Source organism: Dendronephthya gigantea, unplaced genomic scaffold (genome assembly GCF_004324835.1).
Source record: "Dendronephthya gigantea isolate DGI-Jeju-01 unplaced genomic scaffold, DenGig_1.0 000659F, whole genome shotgun sequence".
Classification (NCBI taxonomy): domain Eukaryota; kingdom Metazoa; phylum Cnidaria; class Anthozoa; order Malacalcyonacea; family Nephtheidae; genus Dendronephthya; species Dendronephthya gigantea.
Window position 1 is genome coordinate 490 of NW_021163669.1, and position 22,189 is coordinate 22,678.

Sequence of the window (22,189 nt, forward strand, 5' to 3'; positions counted from 1 at the left end):
ATACTCTTCCGTCCTACAAGTATAGATTATGGGCGGAAATGATTGTAAGTATTTACATCTCCTGTGGACATTTACACCTCCTGTGAGAACATGGTATTATTATACTCGGTCACACTATAATGAATTTACTCACGCATAATAACGTGTATGTCAGGTGACACCGCGGAAATTGGTAGACTTAGCCGTAATTCTCAATACTTAGACTTTAAATTCGGCAAGCTAAAAGATTTATAAATACTCAACAAAATATCTCTTGCACAAAAGATTTGAAGCTTGCACACGGCAAAAACAAATCATCTGAAAATGTCTGAAAATGTCTCAAAATGGCCATTTTACGGTGGCAGATGCATACGAAGAGCCTTCAAAAGTTTCCAAAACCGATATTGGAAGAAAAATTGAACTTGTTTTCAACTTATTTGATAATATTTTCTTTGACAGCAGTTTCTGAATACTAGGATTCAAATGTGAGCAACTGATGAGATATTTGACTTCCAACACCAATTTCTGCGGTGTCATGTCAGGTACAATTACGCAAACAGCAGCTCTGTGAAATATGAAAAGACGGAATTGAATATATCTATACTAATTTATTACTAATTCACGTTCCTTTTGCTCTTCAGATAGTTGGGACTGCAGTACGGGAAATTATTCCAGATGTGCCAATGTTCAATGCAAGACCAGCAAAGCGTCCGCGTAGAGAAACGTTAAATGACACTATAACTGCAGTAGGGCAGACAATTGCCAGTGCTTTAACACCAGGGGCAAGTTCTTCTGCAGAACCTGAAGTTAATGTCGAACAGGCACGTATTATAGCGTTTGACCAATTTCCCATATTCATTGTATACTATAGGCTATACCGGGCCGGTCATGAAGTTCTCTCACAAAACAATTTGATTTTATAGGTGAAGCATGGAAACAACACAAATGCGGAAAAGACGCGTTTACGGTCAGAAGTCATCAAGCAAATAAAAGACTTGTTTGACCTGAAACAAATTGGCGCCATTACCGAGAAGGAATATGAAGAAAAGAGGAAAGTGTTGCTAAAAGATATATGACTTGATTTAAAACGTTGTTAAAAAAATGAAACTGTAAAAATACAATTATTGCATATAGCAACTCTTATACAGCGAATTAATTTATAACTTTGAACAAGTCAAATGTATCCAGCATGATGCATATACCCTATACAGTCACTAGATGTTATTTGCCCAAATGCATCCCAGATTAGTGGGCTAGAGTCTCTCGCTGCTTGTAGAACTACGTCATTCTGTCTTAGGTGGTGTTTAACTTGGCCGAAAACCTCTTCAATAGGATTCAAATCAGGACTGTAAGGTGGCAAAAAACGAATTATGGCCCCAGAATCGTACACTCGTTCTACAACTTCTTGTACATGATGTGTTGGGTGGTTATTTGTTAAAAAATATGCATATTACTACAGGGTGTATCAAAAAAAACGCAACCACTTAATATTCATGAATATCCTCTTTGTTCTACAACACAAAAGACGTTTGGCCCCTGGAATGCGAGAAAGCTTGTAATCATATTCTAGCGGCACAATCGTTGGTAAACAAAGTCGGGTGCGTAAACCAACGAGCTGAATTGAAAGTATTTAACGAGTAAAATTTTATTTACAATTTATCTTACAAGGTCGACAGTTAGCATTCAAGTTATCATGCACAACAATAAAAACTCGTTGTTCGGTTGTTAGCTGCACCGTTATTAGTTTAGCTGATTTGACCATTAGCAGTTGAAATGTACGATTAGAAGCCATTTTAAAATCCCAGGGGCCGGTTGTTCAAAAGCCGGTTAACGCTAACCCAGGATTAGTGCTAAACCTGGGTTAAATTCCTTAACCCTAGGTTAGTTAATCCTGGGTTAATTCTGCGTTGCTGGAAGGTGGATTAGCGGGTTGATTAGTTATCCCTGGGTTAAAAATTTAACCCACGGTTTAGAAGCGCGCGAAAATCAAAATGGCGGAAAAAAATTTAGGCCAAAATGAAAGAAAGAGAAAATTAAATTTTTCCACATCGGAAATTAATATAATAACGGAATTAGTGGAAAAAAATCTAGAAATTATCCAGTTAAAGCTTACAAATGCTATAACAAATAAAAGGAAGCAGGAAATATGGGCAAAAATTGCCGGGCAAGTGAGCGCACTCGGGATAGCTCACCGCTCCGTGCAAGACATAAAGGACAAGTGGAAAAACCTACAAACCACGGCAAAGAAGGAGTTCGCGCGGCAAAAGAGAAGCTTTGGACAAACAAGAGGTGGTCCACCAGTTAAGAAACCCAAAGAAGCCACGGAGAAGATCATTCGGTTATTTGAAAACGCCCCGTCTTTTACCGGACTAAGTGGCTTTGAAACGAGCGGTAAGTTTAGATTTCATGGGCGAGTTTAGGCAGGTTTTGCTGCCGTATCCAGGCTTCCAATGCCTCTCAATTCATGCACACAACAACAAGAAACCGTTTTCTGTAAAAGAAGGCTTTTCGTCAGTATTGGCGAACTTTATTATTTACAAAGACGTGATATTTTTCGTAGTTACCCGTAATATCAGAAAAAGATAAGTATTTATGTTTCATAATTTAGTAAAGTAATTCACAACTCACAAGGTCGCAGATTATTTTGCATGTCATGATACCAGTCGTCAGTCGATTATACATTTTGATATACGCAATTTTATTATTTACTTCTTCCATGCACAATGAAATCAATATTAATACGATAATTTTTTAATTTTTGTTTAGGGGAATCGGCAACGTTGTTGCGCGATGAAGTTTACACCAACAGTAACGGTTTTGTACAAGTGCAAAGGGAAGCTGATAGCTGTGAACTTGATAACAGTGATGACGATTTAAATACACCACCACCTTCTTTCACACCAGTTTATGGTCCAATTGATGTGGAGCAGCATACCAAACCTACACCCCTACCAGTTGGCACCCAAACAACTCAAAATAAGTCAAAGCTGAAAAAAAAGGTTAACCAGCAAGTTGTCCTTGAGATGCAATACGAAGTCCTCAAGGTGCAAAAGGAAATGATTCTGCTGAAAAATGAGAGACTGAAACTACAGGTAGCGGAGTTGAAAGAAAGGGCAAATGGCAGTAGCAATGGCAATTTTTGATTGAGGGATTTATAATATTTATATCGGGGGTGACATGGACATTGCTTGAAATCATTGTGTACTATAAGTGTACACAGTAAATTAATTACATTATTGAGAATATTACTTGTATTTCATTATTACAGCATTTGTGTTACAGTGGGACCAGTTTTATTATAGGTTCTAGGTCAATCATTTAATGTTGAAAGGTTTGCTGCAGCCAATAAATCAAATATGTATAAATAAATATTGCAAGATCTTTCAGACATACCTCTTGTTTTGGGGCCCCAGCTAGTGCTGTTGTGTATAATATAAGTTACTATAGAATGTGCTTAATTATCTTGTATTTCCCAATTCTAATATTGAAATAATTTCAGGAAAAATGTATTGTAAATTGTTGTGTGGCATATATGCATGCATGGTACATATTTCAATTAAAAAAAGTTATTTGTGATATGTGCCCTGATTTGCCTTCCTGTGTCATGGCCAACCTGTGGTTCAACCTCTGGATCTGGTTCTTCTAGATCAACATCCTCTTCTTCATCTGGCTCATTAAACATTATTGCAATATTCTGAAGGACAGCACAAGCACCAATTAACAAGCAGACTTTCTCTGGTTCCATTCTGATCTCTGAATGCAGTAGGTGGAACCTTCTCTTCCATCGCCCAAACACTTGCTCAATCAATACGCGTGTTTTCTTCAAAGACCGATTAAATGCTCTTTCCTTTGCTGTAGTAGGGTCTGTGTAAGGTGTCATAAGGTAGGGTTTTAAGGCGTAACCACTATCTCCCAATATGATCCCATCTTCCAGTGATGTGTGATGCTGCTCTATAAACTGTTGTATCTGTGACATTCGAAATATATGGCTGTCATGGACACTTCCAGGCCATCGGGCAACCAGATTTATGAACTTTCCTAAATGAAATGTGAAGAATGTTTGCTTTTCGACTGTATTCCATGCATTCCACCAGTATTAACAGTATCCCTACTTTACTATAGTAATTGTAACTATAATTGGTACATATAGAGTATAATAATTTACCTCGATCGTCGCAAATTGCTTGAACATTAATAGAATGATAGCGTTTCCGATTGACGTAATAATTCTCGTTTAGATGTGGTGCCTGGATTCGAATATGCGTACAATCGATACAACCAATAACGCCAGGAAAATTGGCCATGTCGTAAAACCCGTTCTTTATTTTCTCTTTTTCTTGATTTGAAGGCTAACGAATGAACGGTTCTCGTTTGTTTGATAGAGCGAGGCATACGTCACGAACTACTCGCGATACGGTGGACTTGTCAACGCCAAATGTGTCTCCGATAACCTGTAGGAAGCTTCCGCTTGCGAAAAACCGTAGTGCGATGAGAACTTGGACGTCGGGAATTAGTGAAAAATTTCTTTTAGTGTCACGAATAAGGTCATCGTATAGCAAATTTGTAATGTAATTTATTGCTTGGTAACCAAATCTGTATCTAATTCGCAATTCCGCATCAGTTAAACCTCGAATGTTCACGTTATCGTGACGATATCGCCTTTGTCTGCGAGGAAAATTCCGTATTGGTACAACAAACTGTAAAACATCCGCCATGTTATTTTGCACTTAACCTAGGATTAAAATTTTAAACCACCTAGCTAGCAGGGTTAATTTTTTTATCAATTTTAACCCAGGGTTAACGCTAACCGAGCTTTGTGCAACGCAAATTAACCAAAGTTTAACATTTAACCCTGGGTTAGGCATTTTTAACCCTGGGTTAGCGTTAACCGGCTTTTGAACAACCGGCCCCAGGGGCATAAAATCTATTGAGCTTATAAACAATATGAATTTTAGAATATTAAGTGGTTGCGTTTTTTTTTATACACCCTGTATATAGTTTTAGCATGCAGTTGCATCTTTGTGCATCAACAAGTTTTGTTTAAACAGATATAAATAAATCAAAACATGATCATCACAAATTCAGTCATCCCTTGAGACGTATGTTAGAACAGCGAATTTGCATTAATTATATTCAAATCTCACCCATAACGAGAACGGATCGCGGGTTTTTCCCATCAAATCGATTCATAGCTGGCAAAAGCTGTTCATCAAGAAAATGGATAAATGAGCGTGTTTCAAATCTTTCTTCGGGATTCTTCAACAAACAGTTCGCAAGAAGTCCATCACACGATATTGCCGAAATAATGGAATAGCGCGGTGTCCACCGTGCATAGCTATAGTCGCTCACAACAGGCGGTATCCCACGAGCACTATATCCATATTGCCGAGCAATTCGTTTATCCTTTAAACGTAGAACCAAATAAATAAGAGATCTACTAGTTTGTGCAATCCAGTTACAGTAAGGTATTATTTAGTACGTACAATGCCTGTTTCATCGAGGAAAACGAGCTGGTTTGGGTCAAAAAGGCTGATTTCGGCCATGAATTGTAGCCTAATATCGTCTCTTCGCTGAAGGGCAATTCTCTGTATCTGAAAAAGAAAATGTGGCTTGAAGAGTTGATAAAGAACAACTAGAATCTTGTAATAAATTGGAAAAAGGTGGAATGGCTTGGTCTTATTAATATGGTTATATGATTTCCAGCGTGCGGTATTAAATATATATTCCAATTTAAATAATGTCATAATGTTCGTACCTTTTTGCGTGTTATTCCAAGCCTATAGAGAGCTCGGCACAGTGTCTCCGGGCCAAATGAAGAGCCAGTAGCATTAATGATATAGCTTGCTATCTCATTCAACTGCATTTGCGGCGTTCGCAGTAAACAGTCCATTATAATGTATTCTTCGTGTGGGAATAAAGATACGCTCCCTGTTGGGCGACCCATACGGCAAGGCTTCACATCACCCGTGTTCCAAAAGGTGCTTAGAGTACGATAGACGGTTTTTGAACAAACAAATAGCTGTGCTGCAATTTCGTCGATGCTTCTTTCGTAGAACAGTCGTTGATAAACCATTCTCCACCTTAAATCATCCGAATACGGTCTAGGCATTTTCTAATCGTTCACCTTGCTACTCGAACTCGCAATTAACACGCTTGTACAATCCCACGCGTGTTGATGCATTATAATGTCACGTGATCGATATAAACATATACTTGCTCAGGACAACCTTTTTGACAACGACAGTATATATACAGTATATATAATATATATATATATATATATATATATATTATATATATTATATATATATATATATATATATATATATATATATATATATATATAATATATATATATATATAAAATATATATATATATATATATAATATATATATATATATATATATATATATATATATATATATATATAAATATATATATATATATATATATATATATATAAATATATAAAAATAATATATAATATATATATATATATATATTATATAATAATATATATATATATATATATATATAAATATAATATATAAATATAATATATATATATATTATAATATATAATATATAATATATATATATAATATATATATATATATGTCATTCCAACTTCCAAATGCTAATTAGAAGTGAATATAAAGTAGAAATATAAAAATAATGATTTCGGGAGCTTTTCGGTTGGGTTATATTTTTTAAAAAAGATAACTATATATAGGCACGCCAATTTGAGGCGGATAACGCAAATTGAGGCTTGATAATTCTCGATATCACGCGAAAACCGAATTCAAAATTGTTTCCTTTTTAGAGAGGAAGCTTGCGCCATATTATTGACAACAAACTATAGCGGCAAAAAATTACGTCAACTACGGATAATTTTCATATCGTGCAGGTGGCAAGACATCAAGAATTATCACAGGGTGCCTTCCTCAGCGTTTGTTCTTAAAATATCGTTGTAAAAACTAATGCTGCAAAAATGACAAGAAACGACTTGCAGTTGAATTTAAGAATATTTTCGACGAGAAAAACAACTTTCAGTTGAATTTAAAAAGTAAACTCCGAGGTAAATTTGACAACAGTCTACAAGAATTGAATAAGAAAAAAAAGGCAACTTTTTTATAAACGTACATGAAGTACTTCATCGTGGAGCCTTAAGCACTGATGTGTTGGACCGCGAGCGCAACAAGTGACGTCAGGGCACACGCTGGGAGGGGAAAAAGAATAAAGGGATGAAATCATGTGCTCCGCTCCGCAGCCTCCGCGCGCATATAGCCTGGACAGCTCGTATATTGTCGGGAGTCATCAGGTTTATGCGGAAACCAAAAACGCGCGAAATTTAAACTTCAAACAATGATGCTCGGTGGTGACAGGGTTTTGCAGGAATTTGAAGAAATCGTTGATACAACCGTGCGTAATAAAGCAAATGCGTTAAAAGAAAGACGTATAATTAATTGGTAAGTGTTTTTCTTTATATCATTGCTCAGCGATGCGTAAACTGTCCACTTTAGCGTGACGGTCTAATATACACACAAAGCGTAACAAATTTATGGTGATATTTAATATCTGATAGGATGTTAAAGACGTATATGATGTGTCATGGCACACATAACATTTCAGTTTCTAAATTAACCGACGATGTTAATCAAGTGCTTTTATCTACAACATCGAAAGAGAATAATCGCCCTTTGAAAGAACATGAGCTCGGGCGGATTATAAAGCGTGTATTTCCCACAGTAAAAAAAGCCAAAATAACTGTTACTAAAGATGGGATGACGAAACGTGAACCAGTGTACGAACGAATGTTTGTTGTTGAATCAACACAAAAATTTCTGAGCTGGGATTATATTAAGAATTATTCTCCCGCAGGGGCGTAATTAGAACGATAATTGGGGGGGTGAATATTCATATATTCAGTTCTGCCCGACGGATTTCTATTGTAGGCTATTGCAATTACAAAAGAAATCCGTAGGGCAGAATTGGATATATAAATATTCACCCCCCCCCCAATTATCGTTCTAGTTACGCCACTGTATCTCCCGAAGCAATGTTCGCGAACAAGTGGACACTATCAAAGGCAAAGGAAACTGATGAATACGTGGAGTGGATAAATGTATCCTGCGATTCTTGCAATGGCGAAAGAGTCGTGAAGTCTCTGATGATTTTCAACAATTTTTCGTTCAAATTTTTCATTGGGTCACACGAAGTTGAATTAGAGGATCATTGTACAGTCATCCGTGTCAATATTATTTAGATGGTCTATTTTCCTACATGTTCAGCGTTCCAATATGTAATGGCTTTTCCGTTGAAGTGGACAAAAAAACTACGGATAAATCTGGAAATCTTGTAGGATTGACAGAACAGGGGTCAAATTTATTAGATAGCGAGTCGACATCACTGCGACACCAAGCAATTAATTGTGCATATATTTTCTCTGTTCATGAAAAGATGTGCTGCGGCTGTTCTACAATAAAGCACAATTCATACTATAAAAGTTTGAAAGAAAGTCATGCGTGCAAAGAGAAAGCTCTTTTCGCACCACAAAAGAGGGAAACGTACATGGGCGAAGAGGAGCTCAAAGAAAACTACAACAAGAAAAGAGAAGGCGCATAAATTGTGAACGTCGTGAACGATTCAAGCAGGATATTATAGATAACATGCACACATTTGCAGAAGAAGATAGCAACGACTTTAATACGATGTTTAGTAATATTGACGAGAATGAACTGAACCCAGACTTGAAAGTGTTTTGGGAAGCACAAAAGAAGGCCATGGAAATGAAAGACGGAAGAGAAAACAGATGGCATCCAAAGTAAGTGTACATGTATATATTTTTTATATTGTTAGCTTCTTTGGATAATTTTATGATTTGGCTGATGTATTGTACGTATTATAGAATAACTACACCGAGCTTATACTATATTGACCTTGTTATTTGATATTCGTATTATTTATAGCACTTTCCAGTCGGGGATTTTCCCTGAAATATAAACAAACTGGAGAGTACAGAACTGTTGATACCTTATTAAATCATTCCATGGAATTTATATAGAGTAATAAGCATGGCCTTCGAATAATAAATGTGCATATATTATTTTATTATTTAGGATGATTCGCCTTTGTCTGTCATTGTCGATAAAAAGCCCAAAAATCTATGAAGAGCTAAGACAAAGTGGTGTTCTTGTTTTTCCTTCTTGGATGTTACTTTCTTTACACAAGAATTCAGTGAGCCAAAAGCCCAAAACCCAGGTCTTAATGACGATGTCTTAAATTGGATGATAGGAGAGGCGGACAAGATTAAACCGACCGCATTTGGCAGAGAAGGTGGTCTTATTTTAGACGAAATGTCAAAACAGGTAAACCAGATTTTTGATAAGTTGATCTCGTGAATAGTAAAACCAGTTTTACTTTGTGCAGGGAGAGAAAGGATTGTTTTTATTATAATTTTGTCCTTTTCTTCTTTTTATATACAGCTTAATTCAGTTAGGTTTGTCCAAAATGTTTTAAAACCTTAATTAATTGTGCAAAAGATGATAGGTTATCGCTAATATATGCCCTAAATAATCAGTTCTCTTGCACTCATTGTTCAACCTTTAGTATTGAGTAAGACACGTCAAGTGTTTCCTGCCAGTCAGTCAGATTGTATCTCACGTAATTGTATTTTGAATTAAACTGGTCACAATATTAATACATTTTGTGTTCCAATTTTATGTGATTACTGTCAATAAATTGTAAATGTACAGTGTGTCATATTAATATGAGTTTTGTAAATTTCATTCTCACAGGAAGATCTTCAAATGAAGACAAAAAATGGGATAATTTAACAAGACTAGTTAGATTTGTTCAGCTTGGTGAAACACATAATTATATGCATTCTTTGAACACAGGTACTTTGACAACATGTCTTCAATTAACATTGTTGTAATTTTAGAGAGCAATGAGCAAAATCAGTCATGTAATGGTTGTATTTGGGTGAATATGTAGTAGAGGTAGTAGATAGCAACTGCCTTCCCCCCCCCCTCAACACACACACATAAAAAATGAGCATATTTATCATGAATAGATGTGTTAAATTCAGGCTGAAATCTACATGAGCCTAAGTCCCAAGTGACCATGGTTGTATCAATTGCTCATGCCAATGATAATTTAGAATTTATGCTTTGATATACTATACACTTGGATTGAATTAATAGCTATTTGATCTTAGCCAGACTAACTGCATGGCCATTAGATCAATAATATTACACAAATATATACACAAAAATAATGTGTGTTTTGTAATTCAGTAACAAGACAATTAATCTTTTCTTGAAGACAATCAGTATATGTCCTGTCTGTACATGCACATCTGATTTGTCTTTAAGTTCCTCGAGGAATTTATTCACATCAAAATCACCAGGTAATTTGTTCTTAAAGTTTTCAGTATATTATCTACTGAAAATTCTTCAGAATGCAAAGTCAATCCCTCACCATCTTCGGTAAAGAGTTCATTGCATAAGTTCTCAATATCAAGTAGTTCTGACTCAGACATTGTATCAAAATGAATGTCCTCCTCACTTTGTACAGTAACCAATGGCTCAGTTGTGGTGTTGATTTCCCTGCAACATGAAAGACCTGCAACCAAGGGTGTGGAATTACCAAGATTTGCATAAAAATCTGTCACACGAGGGTCCTGCTTGATTAGTTTATTTTTATTAAATCCAACAATCTTAAGGTCTTCCTTCTTTGATACTCGAGAACAAGCAACATACAATTGCCCTGGAACAAATTCATTTCCACTATGAACAACAGCAGCTTCGATTAATTGTCTGTCCTTGAATCTTATGTGCAGTAATTCCCCATGCAAGTCTGAGAGGGAATTGGGATCTCTGACCTAGTATAACATCTGTAGTACCAGTTTTGTATGCAAACCAAGTGCATCTTTGCAATTTTACAGTTAGCCCAACCTCTTCAAAATTTACAGTTGGACCATCATCTTCCAGTGCTTGAATCTTCCCTCTTGTCCCATTTGTAAGTTTAGATGACAAGTTGTACGATAACATTACATGCACACCAACTTTCAAATTCAAATGATTTTCAGCAAGAGTTAACTTGTCTAATGTGGCAGGATCAGATGTATCAATGGAAACATACTGCTTCATTTCACCAGGTAGTTTCAGTAGTTGTTCAATGTTGTAAAAATTGGCAGGGGTCGAAAAAGTCGGGACCGCTGGGACAATGCACAATGCAGGCACAATGCAGAACAGACAACTTTCTTGAAGGCACATTTTGCAACGCTTTTAAAAAAATGAGTTATACGTGCAAAAAATTTTTTAATAATTTTGCATTTACATAATTCCCATCTCCAAAATCTAGGTGAGTTCTTATTTTGTCTACAATTGTCTTCTTTAAGGCCCTTTTTTAGTTTTTATAAAGGGTTAGAACTTGTGAATATTTTAGGTGTTTTTTTTAAAGTGGGGTATAGTTAAATTTGTGTTCGTGTGTTGATTACTGACAACTAATTAAAACTATTCACTTATCCAACCATAGGCAGCCCAGACTTTGACTTTCGCGTGTGATACTCGCGCGCGTGTCGCGCTTACGTTGTTTACTTCGTCTATATATTATGACAAGGTAGGAAAGAGTTTATCAAAATATGACAGATATACCTTCGTAAATGTATAATTATCTAAAAAATTACTTGAAGAAACGCCACAAAAACTACAACCTAATAATTACCCATGATTAAACTACATTACCCTGCAGTTTCCATGTTTAAACAACATCTAAAACCTTCAAATTAGCGAAATAAAACAGGAATTCATACGGAATTTTGAGAAAACTATCCGAGGGTCACTCCGCCTAAGGAAACGTCATCTGTTTTGAGATATTAACTAAACGCTCATTGGTTCTCATTGGTGGTCCTGCAGGTAAGCCAATGAGCGTTTAGTTAATATCTCAAAAAAGATGACGTTTCCTTAGGCGGAGTGACCCTCGGATAGTTTTCTCAAAATTCCGTATGAATTCCTGTTTTATTTCGCTAATTTGAAGCCTTTAGATGTTGTTAAAAAACATGGAAACTTCAGAATTAATCATCGGCGAATTATTAGGTTGTAGTTTTTGTGGCGTTTCTTCAAGTAATTTTTTAGATAATTATACATTTACGAAGGTATATCTGTCATATTTTGATAAACTCTTTCCTACCTTGTCATAATATATAGACGAAGTAAACAACGTAAGCGCGACACGCGCGCGAGTATCACACGCGTAAGTCAAAGTCTGGGCTGCCTATGATCCAACTAATTAATACTATTCACGTCATTAATTTTAGTTGGATTAATCATTAATCGTGAGCATCGTAGTTTCTACACAATTGTATGCCAATTTTATCTACAATTTGCATAAAACGACAGAAAAAAAATTCATAACTTGTGTGACTGTAATAGTCTAATACACTAATAATGTAATTAAAAAATAAAAACTTGTTCATCGTTAAATTTTTTAGAAACCGGAAACGTCATTAAAGTGTCCTTCCTAGTCTCTGCATTGCCCTAGCATCGTGGCATAGTTAATACAGATTACAGGTTTACAACATCGATGTCAAAATGCATGTATAATTTAATGTAATTTTCTCTCAGTATATTTGTGGTTAATCAGCTTTATTCCCAAATGGATGAACATTACCGTCGCAGCCATGCAAAGACAACTGACGTTGAATGCCGTGTTTGTAGCAAGACATTGATACAACAGAACTACTAAGCTCATTTCAAAAGAAAACATCCCGATGAAGATTGTAACGACCTTCGCCCTAGGGATCAAAGAACGCTTACCTCGTTTTTTGGAAAACCATCCAAAAAATTAAGAGACAATGCCCTAGAAAAAAGCACACTAACTGATGATGAAGTTTGCAATAATCAAGAATCAGGCAAATTAAACGAAAACGAACGTGATCATACGGAGGAATGCGAAGCTAAAGGCGACGAGGATGATCAGACTAGTCAGTTTCAGCTCCAAGAGGAAACGTTTGATCGTCAGGAGTACAATGAAGCACAAATTCTCAAAGAAAGTAATGAGAAAAGCCTTGAAAATAGGAAAAGCACGAGGGAAATCCTAGCACAGCTAATAAAAAAGGTAGACGAACTGACAGTAGAAGTAAGAAGTAGCAAAAAAGAAGCTGCAACAATTTCAGTTCCAAGAAGTTCAGGAACTGTTAATAGAAATGATATTCATAGAAATGAGTCAAATGACAACCTTACAAGAGACCTCTTGTTGCAATGTACTTCTGTTACTGAAATAACTGATAAACTAAGTGAATTTTCTTTTGATGAAGAAAGATCGGTCATGATATGCACTGTATGTGCGATAACTGAACAAGCAAAGCAAGTTCGACATGACAAAATGGTGCGTGGAATCTTCTCCTATAATCCAGCGATAGACGAAGACCCTCTTTCTAATCCGGAGTTTAATCGTGATGTGCAGTCCGAAGCCTTTCGAAATTTAAAAAACATCTTACACGGCATTTAACGGGGGTGTTGCACAACAGTAATTTGGATGATGCTGTGTCTGCAGAAAAGTTGAAAAACAAGGAAGAGAGGAGGGAACGCTCAGTTGGAGTGAAAATTGGAAAGACTTGCTATTATCTGTTTAAGAAAGGAAGACCAGAAACAGACTTCCCGGATTTATTACTTTTCCAGTGAGTGAATGAGTTAGATATCGGCGAGCTCAATCATTGTGAAAAATTTCCTGCTAAGTTTCTTCCTTATGTTGCAGAAGAGGTTGAACACCGAGTGAATAATTTCCTGAACAATCGACTTGACCAAACTGGTTTCAACCAGTTGGAAAAGTAGTTGCTGATAAAGCAACATATAAACACAGAACGCGGCAGTTTGTTTCTTTTACTACTGTTGTGCCTAACTCCACCGACCTTATCCAAGCAATATTCTTCGATATCCATGTGGTTAATGGTGGCCATACAGGTCCAGCCATTGCACAGAGTTTAATCGATCTTTTGAGCAAAAAGGGTATTACCGCGGAACAATATCAAGGAGGTTCTTATGATGGACAATATCATCACCTTTCGGTTCCTGAATTGTTAGATGGTCACTTTGGATTCACTGGCGCAAACAGGAAATTCTCAGACTGGGATCCAATGCACATTGCTGGTACTAGAGATGCAGCAATTAGAAAAGAAGCCCAGTTCAGGTGGCTCGTTCAAATTACGGAAGATATCAGTTCTTTGTTCAAAGCTATTAACTGGGGACAAGAATTTGAACATTTTTTTTCTGTCGCGGAAAGATTGAAATCGGATGAAAGTTTCGATGCAGACGTATTTTGCGGCCTCCCTATGTTTTATAGCGAGACTAAATTTGCCAACCATTGTGCGAAAGTCTATGAACAACTAGGTATTAAGGGCTATCCAGCCCTTTTCAGTACGTTGGAGGAAACCCAAATGAATAACTTTGGTGCCACGGGGATGCGAAAAGCAGACAAACTGCCTTAGATGCAGCACAGCTTAAGAACAAACTTGCAAACAAGAAGTTAGTTTTAACACTCTCTGGTGTTTGCGATATTTACGCGACGTTCGGCCATGGCATCAACATCCTACAAATAGTAAATATTCTACCACATGAACGTTTCAATAAATTTCATGAAGTTTGCACAGAGAAGTTGCTGCAGATGTCAAAGGTTATTGAATGCAATGAAAAATGTCCTATGTCCAAAGAAGGAAAGAAGATTTGTCTCTGGCCTAAATACCACTCTGACTTGCAGAGTACTATCGCAACTGGCAAATATCGGGGTATTCCAATTTTGGACGATAAACCCGAGCAGAACAGAACAAGACGTGGCTATTTTACAGTTGTGCAAAACCAAACAATGGACGTAGTGACAACAGCATCATCACGTCTGAAGAAGTTGGCAGAGCGGTTCAGCCAGGACTTAAGGGTCCACGTTTTCGACGACCAAGCCACATCATTGGTTGAACAATTAAGACCTCTACTCGATTTGCAAAGACTAGCAAAAAAAGTCAATTACGAGGATCTAGCATGATTGGATCTGTAGAGGCAAAAACATTTGTCAGCAACGGAAAGAAAGTCGCATCAAACGTTATCCAATTACCCGATGTAGAATTAGCCGCGCAATATAAAGAATTTTTGCGTCGTTTAGAAAAAGTGACAAAAGGTATAAAAGAGAAAGATCTTCCTGAGAATATGGAGGTTTTGAAGATGTTCCTTGACTCGTCAAAAGGACTTTATCTCGGAATTGAAATGGTGATTCATGTCTTTTCAGTCGCTTCTGTTTCAATGTCAGTTGAATCGGTGGTTGAATCTCACGTTTCGGTGTAGGAATCACGAATCAATAAGCAGAGAAATGTATCAGAGGATAGGGGACGACGGGAGATGCATATTTCTTTGAATGGCTTCATAATTTCTCGCTGTGGAGGAGTTGTAAAAGCCGCGATGACCGAGTATTGGCGAAAAGAATCAAAGAAAGATAATTTTTGGCATTTTATCAGGAAGTCTGAATGTATTCAGATTCAACCATTTGAAGTTTCTAAAGTAATTGATAGAAAGTTAAAAGAACAATCAAAGCTTCCAGTTATGGACAAATAACTTTTAGTGTTTAGTTCAGTTTTCTAGTTACTCAATGTAATTCATTTTTGCTGGGGTATTTCAATAATTAGTGTCATTAATGAGTAACCAAAAATTTTTTTCAGATTTTGATTTTTATCACCATACCCCTTCAAAAAATTTTTTGCTGACTCTGTAACTTGTATAATGAAAAAAATGCTCTTAAAGGGAATAATAACCTTAGTTAAGTCTGGTGAAGTAAACGGCGATTATAGTTATGGCTGATTGCTCATCAAGTCATGTTTTGCATTTTGTATGCACACATTTTTCAGGCACATTTTCAACAAAACTTTGCGGTCGCAGGCACAAAATAAAGTAATCTACCCCTGAAAATTGGCATCGAAGATTGTGCAAGATATATGAGGTATAAAATTCAAACCAAAGTCATTTTCATTCAGATTGTTTAAACTCAAATCATATATAAAATGAAGTGCACTTTCAGACATCTCACCAACAGCAATCTGATCAAGGACATCAATGAAATCCTTTTGTTCCTGTCTATAGACAACTTTCAGCTGGATATTGTGGCAGAACATTATTTTCCAGAGTGGACTTTCAAAACAATATTTACCTTGGTCTAAGTCATTTGAAACTGGTGGTAGTTGTTTAAAATCACCAAGTGCTATCACTTGTATTCCTCCAAATGGTTTTTCATCACCTCTCACTCCCTGGGCAATATAATTTATTGTTTCAAATGTCTTCCTGCTCAGCTGGGACACTTCATCTATAATTAATACATCAGTGGTCTTCCATCTTGACGAACAGCTTTCTCTACTATGGACAGATTTTATCAACGTTTCTACATTCATACGGGGATTTATTAGTCCAGCTTGCATGCCATTCCTGTCGTACATGTTATAACAACTTTTCTCTTCGAGCCCAAGATATTTACCAGTCGTTTAACCGTAAATGTTTTCTCCGTACCGCCGGAACCACAAAAGAAAACATTGTGGCCTGCCAAAGCAAGGTCAAGAACATTCATTTGTTCTTGATTTCAGAGCAGTTCACCCCTAGGGATACAACGTTCAAGAATCTCTATTCGTTATAAAGATAGTATATAAATCGCCCGAAAAAACATTACTAAAATAACATTCTCAGCGTTCGTTTGGCATATATCATACTTACATAACTTGGACTGCTGACAGACATAAAATATATCAAATCCAAATAATGTTTCTATTGCGGAAAGACATTTGTCTCTGTTTACTCCACCACAGTTTAAGGATATACAGTTGTGGAACTCGCAGGAATTCTTGTCCCCCGCATAGTTATCCGCACGTGCGAAGCAAAAGACCGTGTCATGGCTTCTTTTAGTATAGAAAAAGCTAGGAAAATAGTCAATTTTTGCAGTAAAACAACGATTTTGGCGAATTTATCTAATGGATTTGCTTCATTGTCGCGTATTTTATAAAAGGAGTTGGAGCTGCACGTTTTTATCAGGAATTGGTGTAAATAAACCTTTTTGAAACGGGAAAAACTAAATAAATAGGATTCGAGGAGTGACTGGTCAAATCGATGTTGCTGAAGAACAAGTTTTCACAAACTTAAATGGAGTTTTACCATGTCCTTTTGATATGTTGTTAGGCTACACCGTAGACATTTCATATTAATTACAAGGATTAACTTAGAAGGAAAATACTGCAGGTTTTTCTCTTTGTTATGGGCCAGTTACCGATGCCCTAGTGTGTTTGCCAAAACGCATTAGTTTCACAAGCACAAACACAAGCTGACAAGCAAATGGCATGCATTCTAAAAAACACAAAATCAATGGAATTAGTATTTCTGTAATTGATAAACTTGATAAATATAAAAGATAAACTGTACTACCTCACATTAATGACAGCTATAGATTGTAGTTAAATTTTAAATGGTAAACTTCTATTCAGTATTTAGATTTAATAAAATACACTTGAAATAGTTTTTTGCGGATTTATTTTTCCAATCACTTCTATGATATTTGCTCTGTTTTGTGATGTATACAACTGTATATATAGGTATAGCTAAACCAATCTTTGATCACAAAGCTTAAAGAATGTTTTGGCAATATTAGCAGATGCATTCCAACAATCCAACACATGCATCTACAATTCACTAGTGCTTTCTGCAAACTTTTCATTGATGAGTGCTTTTCCCAGTGGCACATTTCTTGTGAACATGAAATAGCATCCAAACCAGCTTGATAGATACTAATAAAAAAGACACATAAGGACCAACAGTGGCTGAAATTGACTATAAATCACTGAAAATAATTTATATTCAATTGTGTAATGATACATGAAACTGTATAAACATTTGTGTAATGATACATGAAACGATATAATATCCATTTATTATTGGATTCCCTTTAACAGAAGAATGAAAGGTCCATCCTATAAATCCTCATATAAGCACAGAATATGGAGCTATACTTATTTGTCAAACCTCATCACTGACAGTTTATTATTTATCACTTCCTGTAATTTGGTAAAATGAAAAAAAAAATACTTTCATGGTTTTGACAGGAATTTTCATAGACAGACAGAAATTATATGAAAATAAATAAAAGATAACTGGGTATAACCATGACAAAAACACATATTTATCGTTTGTATTTGTGCGACATTTGTAATTTTAATACACAAAGGCTGAAGCATAAAATTAGATCAATTTTTTTTCGCAATTTTTCATAAAAGACGTTTTCTACTGAACGAAAGAAAAAGATATATAAAGTACTGACCATTTTTTTGCAAAATTTTACTCCTCAAATCTCCATAGTTTAAACAACCTTTGTCAAATAAGCATTTTTAAGCGTTCGAACGCTGTTTTGCTGACAATTTGTATATAAATTCAGCCAGTGACACGGTCTGACACGCTCTTTTGCAATTTGCGTGGCGCGTAGAAAATGGCGTGAGCGCTTGGAATTGAGGGAGAGCAACATCAAAGGGTTCCGCCGCGAGTTACACAACTGTATATCTCTAAACTGTGACTCCACTGAGCTATACAATAATTCCTGGAGGACCGGCTACTAATGTTTTTTGATCAAAAAGTGAAGCAAAAAACATGGCGGATTTTGGCCTCTGTGACGTCATTTTGACGTCACCTGGTCCCCTTTGCCCATGGTAATACCACTGACCAGGCTCAATTCTGAGCCCGCTGCAGTAATTCCCCCCTGGTTTTTATGAAAATTTTGTATTTTTGTTTCTTCCAACTGCTTTGAAACCTTGTTGTTCTTTTTTTCGATATATTTTTTGCCTAACGCGTAATAAAGCGTTTATTTCGGTTATGTACAAATCATAGGTACTGTTTTTGCAAATGCTGAAACAAACAAATATTGGGCGAATATAAAAAATATTTAATACGTGGACAAAAGTCGAAAATTTTACAATGATATGAAGCTGACAGGTTTTTTCTCTTTTCTTTGTTTTCAATTTCAATATACATTACCGTATAAAATTTTTTTTCGTATCATCGTAATTTTTTAGTGTCTTTTATGGATACCAATCTGACTTTTCTTAAACCCTGAACCAGAAAGTATCCAGTTATGTTGTCCTGTGTCCATGCCTGTGCATATTAAATCCAAAGAAACAAGGCCTAAGCTCATGCAAGATATTGGGCAGCAGATTAGCAATTGTACTGAGTGGGGGAAACAATAGTTATAACCAGAAGTAATATTTACATGGCATTCCTTGTGCCTAAATGAGCTACAGACGATGTATACGCTTTTTTTAATGCACTTTAGTAAACCTGTAAAGGTGTCCTTGTGTGACCTAAGAAAAGTCATTGATGCTTTGTATTTGATATGAAATTATACCTAATAGCAAGAGTAGTACAAATATAATAGCCTAATGAATTCACAAAAATGCAACTGTGCTTGTTCACCCCTCAATTAGTCAGTCTATTATCCAAAAACCCTGATTAGCCCAATAATTCTAGCCGTTTAATGGTGTCGGGGGGGAAATGCATTTTCCAGGAAATTATAAAAGTTGTTGCAGAATGAAGACACACTGCTCAATTAAGGCATGTTTTTATGCATCTATTTATTATTTATAATCTGGAAAACCAGTGTAAAAAATGTCTCCCAACAGCAGCCAACAAGTCTATATAGTAAAATTATCAGTACAATGTTCCAGTAATTTGCATAACAAGCCATCTCTTGTTAAATTTTATAGCATCTTCATCCTGAAAAATGGAGATCTTATTAAGATTAACTGTATTCAATATATACAGTACTCTGCACCCAGAAAGAATAACAATAATACTAATCAACATTAAGAGCAAATTAAATGTAGATTGATTATAAATCAATCAGATCAGCAGTCAGCACGTCAAAACTCACAAGATTAACTATTGATAACTTTCGCCGGACACAAAAAAGTTTTCCTATGAATCCTATCGTAATTAAGTCAGGTACCAAAGGACAAAAAGGCTAATAAAAGCATATAACTATTTATCCAGACGCTTTTGCAGTTGTTTATACTATAGTCCGAAGGCAAAAAAGATCAAAAAAGAAAATAATTTGAAAACCGGCTCACCTGAGGCAAGAATAGCTTTCCCGATAAGTGAATTAAGCCATTCACAACGTCATATGTAGAGCAAGAAGCAGCTTCTCCATTTACTTTGTCGAACAGGAAAAAGATAAATAATTTTATCTTTTTTAGAGGAAATACGAAAAAAATATATACCGAAAATCAAAAATATTTTTGTAAAAACCAGGAGGGAGACACATAGTTTTTCACTTTGTATCGCGGTATGTCAGTTGTAATTACCATTAGCAAAGGGGACCAGGTGACGTCACAAAGCTCAAAATCCGCCATGTTTGTGGCTTAACTTTCCGATTAGGAGCCGGTCCTCCAGGAATTATTTTATAGCTCAGTGGTTTACTCAGTAATAACACAGATTACCCAGATGCTTACCCACACTTCTGATTAAAAAAGCGTAAGCGCTTGCTTAGCAAGTGACTAGAGGCATTCCCCCCCTCGAAATTTCAAAATGGAGTCGAACTATTTTATACATGGAAAAAAACCTCCTCTCATTTGCTAGAGAAGGCGACTGTGTAGTTAAGTTTGTGTCTGAATCCATCATCACCTATACGCGCTTTGGAAAAATGAATTTAGAGTACCTCGTTTTCAATATTGTACGAATGTTTTATCTTTTTTCGATTGTCGTAGAAGCGGAAAGTTATAAGCAGTAGAAATCTCCATAATTTCAAACATATTTCTTTTAAAAAGTGTTTGAATATCTTTACATTGAATGGAACTTCCTGTACAAATCAATAAATGTACATATATTCCCACTCATTTGACACATCGTGCTGTTTTTCACTTCAATTCAGTTCGTCTCCATTTTGAAATTTTATTTCGGGGGGGGATGCCTCTAGTCACTTGCTAAGCGTGCGCAGAAAGCAATGCGCAGTGACGAATCGCTTACGCTTTTGAGTCAGAAGTGCGACATCTGGGTGTTAATCTGTGGTAATATCGAAGAACTTTTCCGCCAAATTTTTTGTTATGATTTTCGTTAAATGCTCGCAAGCTCTCGTAGTATTCCGAACAGTTGGCGATGATCCGATGATGACGTAGTGTCCTGGCTACTTGCAGAACACATATCGTGAAAATAAGAGGAATATTTTTACAGCAAAATTACATGTGCAATGAAACATTTTCGTTGTTTTGACCTATAGGACCGTTGAAGGATTACTACTGTAAAAATTTCGCTCAATTGTTTTAATAATTGTAGTTCATTAGTGTATTTTAAAAGGCATTGAAACAAAGCAAATTCTGATGTTTCATCCCTTTATTATTTCCTCTCTCTCCCTATAATTGTTGCGCCCGCGGTCCAACACATCAGTGCTTAAGCCTCCACGCTGGAGTACTTCATGTACGTTTATAACAAAGTTGCCTTTATTTTTTCTTATGCAATTCTTGTAGACTGTTGTCAAATTTACCTCGGAATTTACTTTTTAAATTCAACTGAAAGTTGTTTTTCTCGTCGAATATATTTTTAAATTCAACTGCAAGTCGTTTTTTGTCATTTTTGCAGCATTAGTTTTTACAGCGATATTTTAATAACAAACGCTGAGGCGGGCACCCTGTGTCTGTACATGTTAATGTGACGACTGGCAACAACAGCGTTGATAATAGTGCAATTATTTACCCTCGTGAACATGACAACAGTCATGTTGTCTTGCCGTTAGAAAGACATGTGAAAATATATGAAGAGATAGTGAATTCACTTTCCGAACAACTAGAGAAAAAGAATAAGGAGCTCAAAGAATTGGAATTGTCATTTTAATTGACATTGGATTTCATGTAGATTGTAAAATAATAAACATGAATAAATCAATGAAACTCGGAAAAATGAAAATTACCGGTGAGGTAGTTTGACGTTATAGGTGACGTTTTCTTACATATTTTTTGAAGTTATAATACTTATTTGGCCTGGTATTGGTAAAAACAACGTGTACGACTTGTATACATCTTGAAATAATTTTTTTTCGTATTATAGTTAATAAAGTATATCGAAAACAACGAGGTTTTGCACAAAATAATTTTTTTAAAAAAATCCAGAAGGGGATGTTTTCGAAGCGGGCTCAGATTTGAGCCTGGTTAGTGGT

General features: G+C 35.9%; 1 protein-coding gene and 1 pseudogene across 1 annotated transcript; both read right to left on the reverse strand.

Annotated features, from left to right (window-relative positions):
- Positions 1-2,328: 2,328 nt before the first annotated feature.
- Positions 2,329-4,694, reverse strand: LOC114544133 (annotated as a pseudogene).
- Positions 4,695-15,920: 11,226 nt separating this feature from the next.
- LOC114544134 (ATP-dependent DNA helicase PIF1-like) lies at positions 15,921-16,582 on the reverse strand. The gene is made up of 2 exons (XM_028562854.1): positions 16,453-16,582; positions 15,921-16,324 (listed from the first exon to the last, which is right to left on the reverse strand). The coding sequence occupies exons 1-2, from the start codon at positions 16,580-16,582 to the stop codon at positions 15,921-15,923; spliced, it is 534 nt and encodes a 177-aa protein (XP_028418655.1).
- Positions 16,583-22,189: the final 5,607 nt, after the last annotated feature.

Excerpts from the sequence above, each read along its gene's own strand:
- LOC114544134 (XM_028562854.1), bottom strand. The coding sequence starts at position 16,582 with ATGAATGTTCTTGACCTTGCTTTGGCAGGCCACAATGTTTTCTTTTGT. Across the intron at positions 16,325-16,452 it reads GAGAAAAGTTGTTATAACAT|ATGAAGTGTCCCAGCTGAGC; the intron begins GTACGACAGGAA and ends TATTAATTATAG.